The sequence below is a fragment of the Leptinotarsa decemlineata genome, unplaced genomic scaffold (genome assembly GCF_025532065.1).
Source record: "Leptinotarsa decemlineata unplaced genomic scaffold, Ldec_3_MD MMD2_P_RNA_scaffold_2, whole genome shotgun sequence".
NCBI classification, from domain to species: Eukaryota; Metazoa; Arthropoda; class Insecta; order Coleoptera; family Chrysomelidae; genus Leptinotarsa; species Leptinotarsa decemlineata.
Window position 1 is genome coordinate 15,483,001 of NW_027412529.1, and position 12,991 is coordinate 15,495,991.

The 12,991-nt window shown below is 34.6% G+C and overlaps 1 protein-coding gene across 3 annotated transcripts in view; it reads right to left on the bottom strand.

Moving 5' to 3' along the window:
• LOC111506902 (cytochrome P450 9e2) overlaps positions 1–12,991 on the bottom strand; it is a 28,591-nt gene that overhangs the window by 8,155 nt on the left and 7,445 nt on the right. For all 3 annotated transcript variants that reach the window (XM_074184231.1, XM_074184235.1, XM_074184225.1), the window contains exons 2-3: positions 11,937–12,139; positions 5,428–5,591 (exon numbers count right to left, since the gene is read on the bottom strand). In XM_074184231.1, the coding sequence (XP_074040332.1) occupies positions 5,428–5,591; positions 11,937–12,139 (367 nt within the window). The remainder of the gene's footprint in view (positions 1–5,427; positions 5,592–11,936; positions 12,140–12,991) is intronic.

Consider the following 12,991-nt stretch of genomic DNA (forward strand, 5'->3'; position numbering starts at 1 on the left):
ATTCCATATATGTAATGATTTTTTAGGTTATGGAAGATGACAATTCTCGAAGAGGTTAATGGAAAATTGCAGTCGAAGTTTCAGAAAATCGTTTTGCATGGAAGAAATTTGTAAATTGAGAAACTTAGGAAAACATTTCATTCCAATTTCGTTGTGATTCAGTAGATAAATTTTATTCAATAGTATTCGCAGCATAATCCTATGTTTGCTTTCAATTATTTATGTCTTGAAGAACTTTCCTAACAACGTGCCATTTCATTCACCTCGTAAAAAAGTACGTCCTGTTTAAATCTGTTTGAAATCCAGCTGTCGCACCCCAACGAACGACAACCCTCAGAAGTCGAAACTTGTGCGAGCTAAGGATTAACGAGGTCTTACCTTTTAACGTGTGATTCCTAACACGGGTTGGACGATAGCAAGTGAAGATCGATCGTTCAGACTAGGTCTTAAACCACCGACCAACACGGCAGTCAATTCGAGTGAGTGAACAAATCACCCACGCCGAACCGCTTGGCTACCGACCGACCATTGAATATTATTATTTATTACGAAAACAATGATTTACGACACAATTTAGTATGGATTTGAAAGAAAGTTTTTAATTAATTTTTGATGTTTCAATGTAGGAGGCAAGACTACTTTCGACTCCTGTTTTACCAAACAATAACACCATCAGGAGATACTGTTTAGGAACAGTCCTTGATTTGAATTATATTGGTATTGTGGTATATGACGTTTTAGTTGTTACATTTTGTTAATGCTAATTTTTTCCTTGTAAAAATGAAATGTGATTTGTTTCCTGTGGGAAAGATCGATATGATAAGATTTTATGATAATAGTTAATGAAGAAAAGAGAATTGAAATTTTCTATGTTTTATACCACTCTCATGTGTTACTGCAGTTTCGTCCTATAAAGACATTTTCGAACTTCGCAGTAACGTTAGTAACAAATGAAAGTGGTACAAAACATAGAAAGTTTCAATTCTCTTTTTTTCATTATGATTTCCTACCACATAGTAACGGCTACATCCATCAATTTTTTGAAAATAGTTATGCTGTTGTAATCTAAAGTATGTGTTGAATTAACAACAAACATTTTCTGACGGTTATCTAGCTGCAATTTTTAAGCAATATGGTGCGTTTTAGCTTTGCAATGGAGGGCCAATCTATTGACAGTTGCAACTGGAAATCCAATATCCCTAAATATTATCTGAAATGAAATTTACGGCTTATCTGATACACCAGTATAAATTAGAAATTTGTTAACTGCTCTGATATGGTGATAGGAAAAAAACAAGAAAAATTATGCACAAGGAAAACGAAAACTTTTTCCTTGAAATTGTTTTGCCAGACGGAAATATGGTACTGAATTATCGAATTTTCATCACGTGGAATACTCATCATTGATCAAGAGATAATTCTCAAAATCGTTTTGGTTCAAATATCTGTAGAGTAGGGGAGGTGAGTGGAGACCCACAGCACTAGGAGTTGTCCTCCTAGGTCATCGTTCATCGTCGTTCTTATGGGCAGTGCTGGATTAGCAAAAAGTGATAACCGTATAATCGAAGAATGTGAATTACGCAAGGGTATTTTTCTTGGATATATTCCTTCATATCAAATTTATCAAGTTTCCGAATTTGCTGCTCATAATTCTCTCAAAATAGTGAAATGAAGATCGTCGTTGACATTGTTTTTGTATAGGTCTGAATTCACTTGTAAATATTGTAGATATTGTTCGTTTATTTATTATGGAATCGACAGAATTGTCATTTGTTGATGACGAACTTAACGTCACAGCTAGGGACACATCTGGTTTGTCAGTGTGCCCAACCCACATTTTCAAAGAGTTTCTGTGATTTTTCTGTAAAAACAACGGTGTTTTCGCCGCCATTTCTATTGTATCTCGTGTATTGTACAGATATCCAACTATTCTACCAGATTTTCCTATGATCAAAAATACTTATTTTCTATCTTGCTACCCTATTGGTCCTAAATAGTGACAGCAAGTTGTTAATCAACGTAGTCGATTGTTTTTTTTTAAATGAGATTGATAAATCAAGAGGAAGGAAGAAAACCGAGGTCCTCTCACTTTTTGGAGATGAGTGCCCTTTTCTGTACGTGATAGTTAGCATTTTCCAAATAGACATACATGTTTTCTCAAACATCCTGACTGGAGTAGGTTTATTTGGATAAATAATAAGTGGAAAGTGTGTCACTTCTTCGATTGACAACTTGTTTATTTTGTGGAAATTCATGTTCACTGAAGATACACTAGAACACACTTTTGTCTATTTTCCACTATATTTCTTTATTGTTGACCGGTTTCGGCTATTACACCATTTTCGAATGGTGTTTCGGCTATTTTTTTTCGGCTGTTTCGGATATATGTTAGTGTATTCTCAGTGGAAAGTGTGTATTGGGTATTGTTCCAAATATATCGTTGCGAATTTGGAAGGGATGACTATTTTCGCACTCTTAGGAGGAATAATAAAGCTAACAATACGTAAATTAGTCACGCCATCTTACATCTGGAATGAAAAAAAAATGTTACGAACAAATTTTCTCATTAAATTTTAGTGGTTATCGAAATTCTAACGTTTACATAAAATCATAAGAAGATCAACAAAACAAAGGCGCAAGGTTCTGCCTCTTAACATTCACAAAGTTACGTATACGATCAGAAACAGAAAGAAGGAAAAAAAACAACTCTTCTGAAAAGAAGGTAGGTCACTTATATGATGAATTACTCTCGGTTTGCCTAGACATAGTTATTAAAGAGGGAATTTATAAACTCGTCAAAGAATTTCTAAGTGTAAAGCAACATCTTCTTTCTGGTAGACAGATAGTTGCTTGTACACATGAATTTCATGATTGTGTTTCTTTTCAAGTAATATTTCCAAAATCAGGCTTTAGTAAACCGGTGGTACTTTATTGTATAGTTGGATATCCGATGTTTTCTTATCATAAAATATATTGAAAATAAGAGGATTACCTGATTTGCCATGAAGAAAAAAATAAGGAAGTGATTGAGAAAGTTACTTTACCTAATTCATTTCAATAGTCTTCATAGTCGTTCCCATTTATTATTATTTCTAATGCATTAATATACCGGATGGACCTCAGGAGTGTTATGATTGGACTCCAATCTAGACAGATCTGCTACTATCATTAATAGCTTCTTAATTCACTTGTAACCGATATATAGATCATAATGTCTTATTTTTATATACGGGGGGCAGTATAAACACTTTTGGCTTTTCTTATTATATTTCGTTAACGTTAAAATTTAATAAATTTAGGAAGATCAGACCATCTCAATGAATCTTAATGGTTCGAAATTGGTAATCATTAATTCTGAAGAGATTTGACCTCCAGTAGTTTTTAGTTTCTTTTGCAAACGTTCGATACTTATCTGATACATTGTTTTTGGTTCTTCATGAGGGTTGTTTGGTACGGCTAGATTTTGGATGACACTGATTCTTGGAAGACAGAAAGGGAATCTGGGAACTTACCAGCCTTCACGACAGTTCATTCAACGACCAGGGAGGCATCAAGACACGCAAGTAGTGGGGAAAGCTAGACACCTATAGATTATTGTTACTTATTTATTTTAAGAGGAATATCGAATTTAACCTTTTGCGTCCAACCTTTATGAATAGTTGTATATATATATATATATATACATATGTGTATAAATATTTTTGCGGCGTCTGCGCTCTGGGACCAAAGCTTCTGACGAATTAATGCACAACATTATCGTGTAAACCTATATGAGTTGTACGGTATTGAATCCTGTATTTTCATGATGAGCTGTTTTCTCGGGTTTCGCTCCGTGTTCTGTGTATTTTCTCCCCATAAGGATTATTTTCACAACGTTTCGGCAAAGTCTGATTTGCCATCTTCTGGTGATGTCTGGTTTTTTCAACTAGACTGATTAGTTCGAACTCTGTGTCTCAATTTATAGGGATGGATGTTTCCCTTTACCTGCGTTGCTGCCACTACCTGTGTTTGCTCGACTACCTGTTTTGGTCTTATTACCTGAGCTGCCTCTCCTGTCTCTGCGTTTAGGTACCTATTCGTGTGTGTTGGCTTTCGATATACCGTGTGACCTAATGTTCCGTCCGGCTTTTTCATAATCAGTACATCGAGAAATACGAGCTGGTTGCCTTCTTCAACTTCTTTCGTAAATTTAATGCGTGGATGGATTTCATTCAAGTGATTAAAAAACCAGGAAAGTTCCTGGTGTCCATGAGACCAAATCACGAAGATGTCATCGACATACCTCAGCCAGAGTTTAGATTTCAAGTGTGACGTTGCTATTGCTTCGGTTTCGATTTCTTCCATAAAGCGAATCGGTACCTAAACGCAAATTCACACCACCACCCAAAACAAATTCATGCGGTGGCAAAAACACTCATTACACGTTCGAGGAGGCTGGCAGACAACGATCACAGACCACAAGAGTTGAACACCATCGAAACAACTCTACAAATGAATAACTACTCAGAAAGAAGTATAAAAGCGGCTGCCAAGACCACACGGAAACAACAAAAAACTCGAGATACACCGGTCATAACAACCACACTACCATATATTGCAGGAACAACAGATAAAATCAGCAGAATTCTTCACCGACACAACATATCAACTTCGTTCGTATCAGAACGGACAATAAGGTCCATGCTTCGTAATCTCAAGGATCAGATACCACTGGAGTCACAAGGAGTGTATGAAGTACCATGACATGATTGTAACAGGACTTACATCGGCCAGACCAACAGATGAATCAACATTCGCAAAGATGAACACAAACTAGCAGTTAAGGGAAAAGTCACCACGTCTTCTCTCTTCCAACACGTACTTCAAACAGGACATAACATCAATTTCGATAACACAAAAATGCTAGCAAGCAACGAAAACTTTTACTCGCGAACAATCAGAGAGGCTATCGAAATTGAAAAACGACCTAATAATATGAACAAGAGGGATGATGCGCAAAGATTACCATCAACATGGAGATCCGTTTTATCGCTTCGCACAAGCAATCAGGCCGCTCAACCCGAGAAGCAAAACTCGGTACATGACAATACAGGTACAATAACAGAGACAGGAGACCACCCTCTATTTTCATCTCCTATAAAATATCTAAAAATATGCATTTGGTGGAAAACCGCTTCAGGATATTATTCATTATCAAATCGGTTAACGAGATGGTTTGAAATGTTGTGTACGTGAGCCGCTTGTCAGAATATCTCTTGAAAGTTTTATCAAAAGAATGATTTTGTATGAAGAATGAAATTATAGTGATGAAACGGTGATATTCTATTGTTATGGAAATATTTGATTGCAAAATACTCAATTCGAATATTCAATAGTTCTGTGAAACTAAGGAATATTCATCAACTGATGAGTTGATATTTTTCCTACCTCTCAATGAAAATAAATTTTTGTTCCATAATTGATCTACTTCCTCTGGAACTATAGGTTTGTGGTCCATGAAGTGGTCGAAATCTTTAACGGTGATTTTTTTCAAAAGTTCTGGATCCTTTATCAATAAAGTTGGCTGAGACATTTCATATATTCCGTGATATCTGGAACCAAAATGCAATATCAGCAGAAATGACAATTTATCAGTTTTCTATATTGTCAGATACTTCGACAGAAAGTGGCAATAAGTAATTGAATCAGACATGACGTATTAGAGATACTATTTATATTCTGGGAATAGCAAATAATAACAAACACGTTTGAATGGCTTTATCGTTTTTAGAAATTTTTACCTAATGATCAATACATAATTCCATTCCTTCAAATCATTGTCAAAGCAATTTTTCCATTCCTCTTGAGACACCTCCAAAACATGGATTTTGAATGCTCCAACTGCTTTTTCGGTGTTCGTAAATCGTTGACTACGCAGTTCACCTCTGTGAGATTCAAAACCGAAAAGAAGTCATTGGGTGCCAAATCAGGAGGATGAGTCATCAATTCGATGACAAATGGTCGTGTACCAATCACAATTGACTGTTTTACGTTGCAAAAGTGGAACAGTAGTCACAAAACCCATTCGGCCGAAGAAATAGGCGACCATTTGCTTCGCTGTGCTTCTTCCACGAACCACTTTTGTTGGATTTCGTCCTGGAATATCCACACGGTCGATTGCTGTTTTGTTTTCGGCTCATACGCATATATTCATGATTTTTCACTGGTTATTATTTTATACAAGTCTTTTGAAGTATCACGGTCGAACTTTCAAATAACTCCCTCACACCACTTGACGCGAGCCTTTTGTTGAGCGATTGATAAATTATGGGTTATCCAACGAGAACAAATTTTTTCACAACTGTTCATGCAGAATCTATCTCATAATAAGTCACATGACGATTTTGCATTATTAGTTCACGCACTGAAACGATGTTTAGTGGCACAATAACCGATTTTGGACGACCTTCACGAAATTCGTCGGCGACCGAATTACGACCGCGATTGAATTCACTATACCAGCGATATACTGTGGTTTTTCATAGTGCTTCATCGCCATAAAAAAAACTGAGTTCATCGACACATTCTTGTTGAGAAAATTGACGTCAAAGGTTGTGAAAAATAATCCAACGAATACCTTTTATTAAAATTTCTTTTTTTGGTTCAATTAATTTTTTAACTGACTGTGAAGAAAACAAATAACACTTGTACATCAAAATGTTGTGAGTATGTACATGCTGAAAAATGTCACTTTTTCAAGATGTTTATACATTTTACCTATTGATATTAGTTTAACCATTTCCCGAAATATAAATAGTCCCACATCGAATTTTCTTTTGAGGACAAAGCACCTCCCCCTGTATAATTTGAAAAACATTGCAACTTTTCTGGTAGAGAAATATGCTTCTCAGCATTAATGTGAGATGAAGCAAATGTTTCATGTAAAAATTCATTCACAGATAAAAAATTATCTAATACGGTCTCGCAGTTCATGATATCTGTTAAAAAAAAATTTTAACGATTATTTGTGTGCCTTATAATATATATATATATATATATATATATATATATATATATATATATATATATATATATATATATATATATATATATCCAGAATTTGAGAAAAGTCATTATGGGAAAAAATTAGTAATTGTAGTGTTTACTAAAAGATGATAAATCTGTATCTGTTTAAAATATGTCATTTTCTCCACACACTTGAACATGTCGAACTACTTTATATGGACTTCTCTTCCTGACTGCATTGTTTTTAAACAACGTCGATGATACATTTAATTTTATTGTGTACGTTTTGTACATTTTCTATCGCAGAAAATACACTTTATAGTAATGAGATACTGAAAAATTATGTGTATTGAGCTCCACTCGTATCATTTACAATATGTGTTATATTAGAATTTTGAGATTGAATGATAGTATGAAAGATTCAGTTATCAGTGCATTGGGTTTTTCAAAATGGACATGATTCATAATAGAAGCATGGCGTACAAAAGTTATGTTTTTATTGAATGAGATGTCAGAAAAGTGCTTACATAAAACAAATGATAACAAAGTTTTTCACAAATCGTATTACAACATCAGGAAAATCATATACGTTTATGAAATCACACGAAGGAGAGACTGAAAATTGAACTAAGGAAATAAATAACAAATTAGAATATTTGAATCAGATCATTGTCTTCCGAAAAAAAAATATTTCACTGGAAACTGGAAGCTTATAGAGAATAACATAATTAATTTCAAATTCAAACATAAACCGGAAAATTAACTATAACAAACGTTATTTAAACCTGATTATCCACTGGAATCAAACTTTCAAAGAGCTGATACAATCAACATGAAAAAATCAGAAGAAAGATTCGTTCATAAATATTTTTTTCGAGCAAACTGAATATTACTGTTGTGAACAAATTTAGTCTAAAAAATCGCGAGAAACAAATTATTCTCGTAAAATTTTGAAAGGCAACTGAAGAAAACGAAAATCAGGCATAATACGAGGTTTCGAATTAGGTATTAGAAATGAACATTTGGGAAACTTCAATCTCCAAGTTAATTTTGAATTGAAATCTACGAGTTCGTTATGGAAAGTTAAACAGAAAATTGAACTTGTACGAATCAACGAATGTAATGAACTGTTCTAATATGTCATACAAAACTATATTAATCCGAGATATCATGAAGTATATCAGATTTGAACAAAATTAATGATTTGTTTGAAGGTGGTTGACAATGTTTCGTGGTGTATTTCATCAGTTCGGAGTTTTGTCTAATATAATATAAATTAATTTGAAATCCCTGAAAAACATAAAAGATTAACCGAAAATAAAAATTTTATTAAAACAAAAAACTGAAATTACAAGGAAGTAACATACAAGCTTCAACCAGAAAATAAAATATTGAAATATTAATAAAAGCTGAAAATTAAAAAAAATTAATAACAAAAATGAAAAATAAAAATAAGAATTTCAAGATTCCAAACCAAGTAACGTCACTACGTTTCGATTGTTAGTATCCACAACCGTCTTCTGGTGATAACTGGACTTATTTCTCCGAGATCTGACTATTTATAGGTCATTCGGTGCTTTCACCTTTCACCTATCCCCTCTTTCTCCTTTCCGCTTCATTGGTTTTAGCGGGAGATGACCGTTTGGCGGGAGTTGGTCGTTTTTCGCTTGATATGAGCTTTCCATATGTTACGTATCTCTACACTAGCGAACTTCTTAGTGTGCGGAGAATCATACATTGGTGAAACTAAGAGGCCATTGAAAGTTTGCATTGCTGAGCACAAGAAACACAAACAACGAGGAGGAACCAGCAAATCCAGAATAGCAGAACATGTTTGAACTCATCAACATAATATCAAGCGGGCTCTTGCTGAAATCATCCACAAAGAGAAACACTGGTTCAGGAGAAAATTCAAGGAAGCCGCGTATATGTTGTCCAACAACGCATTTAATCAAGCTAGCATAGAGATACGTAACATATGGAGACCTCTTATCAAGCGAAAAACGACCAACTCCCGCTAAACGTACATCTCCCGCTGAAACCAATGAAGCGGTAAGAGGGGATAGGTGAAAGGTGAAAGCGCCTGAATGACCTATAAATAGTCAGATCTCAGAGGAATAAGTTTAGTTATCACCCGAAGACGATTGTGGATACTAACAATCGAAACGTCGTGACGTAACTTGGTTTGGAATCTTCCAATTTTCATTTTTATTTTTCATTTTTGTTAATAATATTTCTTAATTTTCAGCTTTCATCAATATTTCAATTTTTGATTTTCTGGTTGTAGCTTGTATGTAATTTCCTGGTAATTTCAGGTTTTTGTTTCAATAAAATTGTTATTTTCGGGTTAATCTTATATGTTTTTTAAGAATTTCAAATCAATTTATATCACATTAGACAATGGAAGTCCGAACTGTTGAAATAAAATTATTGAAATAACGAAATTTGCACTTTCCACAAATACTTTGACGACCTGACTATAATCTGCAACCGAATGAATTTTGACAGATATATTTCAAATATTCGATATAGCATTGATGTATGCAACGATTGAATTCAAACACCCATTAAAATGTTATTATGTATCTTCATGAAAATAACTCAAACTATGATTTCAGTATCATCAACTCAGGGCAATTAGAAGCAAACAAATTAAGTATTTTAATCCATCAAAAACCCATCATAATTACGGAAATATATGGTTCTCCAACGATTGGCCAGAAATTACTCGGATCTTTTGAATTATTCAATTAATAAATGATAAAGTTAAACACCATAAAATCCTCCTTCACTTTTTCATGATTCACATATACATTTTTGTTGAACAGAAATATTGGAACCTAGTCTACAATTCTAAAATATTTATCGTTATATTCAATAATATGCCAAGGAAGAAAACTGTTGAGGCATTTAATCAAGCTCTTATTTTTTTGATGACATTGATTTTATACATGCCTTTTCTTCAGGCGTTCTAGCCGAATCTAACACATAATTGAATACAATTTCCGCGAAGTTTGCTGACCATTTCTTTCAACTTTTGGTACTCCTTGATTAGTTTGTAAGATATATGACCCTTCATGATGTTTCTCAGTGGAAAAGAGAGTAGTATTAGTCATATTAGTCACACTTTGAGTTGAAGAGAGAAAAGCAGGTGACTGAAGATCTATGATTGCGTGAATCTAGATGTTTATGTTTGATCGGAAGAGTAGCCTGAATACATAAATTGCTGTTCAACTGATAATTCAATATAACTGAAAGAGTGTTACGAATTTCTCCATCAAACACGTTCAGTGAAGCCGGATTAAAGTATATCTCATTGGAAAAATGAGTTCTGGAATGATGATATGTTTTATAAGATAGAAAGCAACAGACCAACAGAAAGCAGGCAGATACTCTTTCATGGACAGCTCTCATATGGAGATGAGCTCCACTTCCTTCCGCTGCTTTGGGTTCCCAGACCCAGAGGGTAGCAACCTGTAAGGGTCACTCGTCTGAAGATACATATAGAAGATGTGAGAAATCACCTGGTGTGGCACGATCGTTACCAGCTTCCGATGGTGATACTACTGGAGAGCATTGAGGCCGGAATGGCAAGAGATTTCCAAGCGCGGCCAGCAGAAAAAGGGTTACTGGCACCAATGGGACTCCATGTGCATTCGAAATGACCTTAATCGCTCGGAAATGGGAAAGCTCGGATAAAAAAACTCACAAATTCCTAAGGCGTATATCCCGAGTATTCTTGAACAGCTCCACGATGGTCGCACTGTAGGGCATTTCGGAGTACATATAACTCTAGCGAGAGTACGTGAGAGGTACTATTGGGTCAATTGCCGTCGTGGCGTGGAGGAATGGTGTAAGCGCAGTGACCTGTGTTCTTCGAGATCGGAACTGCAACTTCCAATCGGATTTATGGAAGAAAATGATGACTTTATTGGGAATGAAGAAGACAAGAAGAACCGCTCTCCACCTACATTCCGATGGAATGGTTGAGATGCATAATGGTATCATGAATAACTACCTCTCGATGTTTCTCTACGAAAGGCAAAGATTTTGGTTTCTCTCTTTCTGTGAGCATACCGGAACTCCCAACTTGACGCGACAGGTTACACACCATCCATGTTTTCAACCGATCGAAATTTAAACTTCCGATAGACGTAATGTGTGGTAGCTCATCCTCTGAATCTCAAGAAATATGTGAGTGGCCTGAAGAAGAGAGTGGAAATTTTTCACTAATTCATCACATCCAAATTACAGCTCTCCAGCGACAAGATGGAGATAAGATTTGACAAAAAGTCAATGCCGGTAGGTTAAAAAGAGGGCGGTGCAGTGTGGCTCTACTAACCCAAACGTTGAATAGGTTTTTGTTCCAGGGAGAACTCAGAAGTCACCTTGATACTATCTTCTCATATTCCCATTCGAAAAAGAAATCTTCAATTTTTTACAGAATTATTTCAGTTCAATATATCACTCCTTTGGGATACCTACAACTGTAACTGACTTATTGCTTCAGCGGCCTAGGCCAAATAGACCTCTTTTTTGAATTTTCAAATCACAACCGATTTCTGTTTCTAACCTTATATTGATACGTTTCCAGTTGAACATGCAATAAATATCATATCTTTCGCGTTTTTTAAATTTCATCGTTTCATCCAACAGTATATGTTTCACAATTTTGATAAAAAGTTTATCAACATTTATCATTCAACAATTCACTATCGATTCCATTGACATTATAATTATAAAAAATTCTAACATTTCTACAAAGTTTCAATCGAAAATATCTAAAATACAATGTTATAAGATTTCACTTGGGATTTCACTGCTATCTCGAATAATTTCAACGCTTTGTTCGTAACTAGTCAAAAAAGACAATCCTTTTCAGAAGGATTTCAGTAGATAAATCTATATCTATGTCTAATTTCGGAACTCACCTATTTCCTGAGAACTTATTGTAACATCTATCAACCATGTCAATGAATCTTTCTGTTCCGAATGTGGTACCCAAATTATCCCCAAATATCCATACAGGGTCTGTTTGTTTTACACCTTTTTCTTGCCAGTAGTACATGGGTTTGACACACATATAATAGAATAGAGTGACCAGTAAAGCCACTCCTATAATCAACGGCAGCATCTGAAATAGTCTCAATGAGAAATAACGAAACAAATGAAAAAGTCATTTTCGGTTTCACAATTTATTCACCCACATTATAATGATGATGATTCATATTACTGAACAAAAAACTAACTAGAAGGTAATTCAAAGATGAATTCAATAAATTTCTATTCAAAGTTCAAGATCATTGTAATGTATTGAATATAACCGTGCACTGTGAACCTGAATTTTAGTTTTGTGGTAGAAGATGTACTCCAGCCATTTTATAAATAAAGGCTTGATTATGGAAATTTTGCCAAGTATGACTTTTCAGGTAATCTTTAAACAAAAAATTGTGGAAAACTTCCAAAGGAAGAGAGCAAAGATCAAGAAGTTTAATCTTCCTCTTGAAAAGGCGATTGAAACATGTGTCGAGGTGTTAAAAATGACCGTTAGGTGTTGAAACTTCAGTGATACTAAAATGAGTTCAAGATAAACTTTTAATTCAAAAAAGCGTAAATCTTACAAATAACTTACTTTCACATACAAACTGGAAAAAAAGCCTTTTCAAACAACTACTTCCACATGCACATTTATTTACACGAAAGAAAAAAATTCTAGGCAATTTCATTCATATGAACATTGAAATATACGAAAATTGATATTATGTACGAGTACAACGTGTACAACGTAAAATATAGGGGTGTTTTTTTGAAGCATAATTTTTCTCTCACATTAAAAAAATGAAATGAAAAATTTCCATCAAAGCTTTTTTGTATGACTTTTTTCACAGGAAATTGACCTAGTCAGGTCTTAATTTCTCGTGGTGTGTCAGAACTTCAAGACGAAGCAATGAATGAGTGAGTGATATACATAAGTGTGTACAAAATA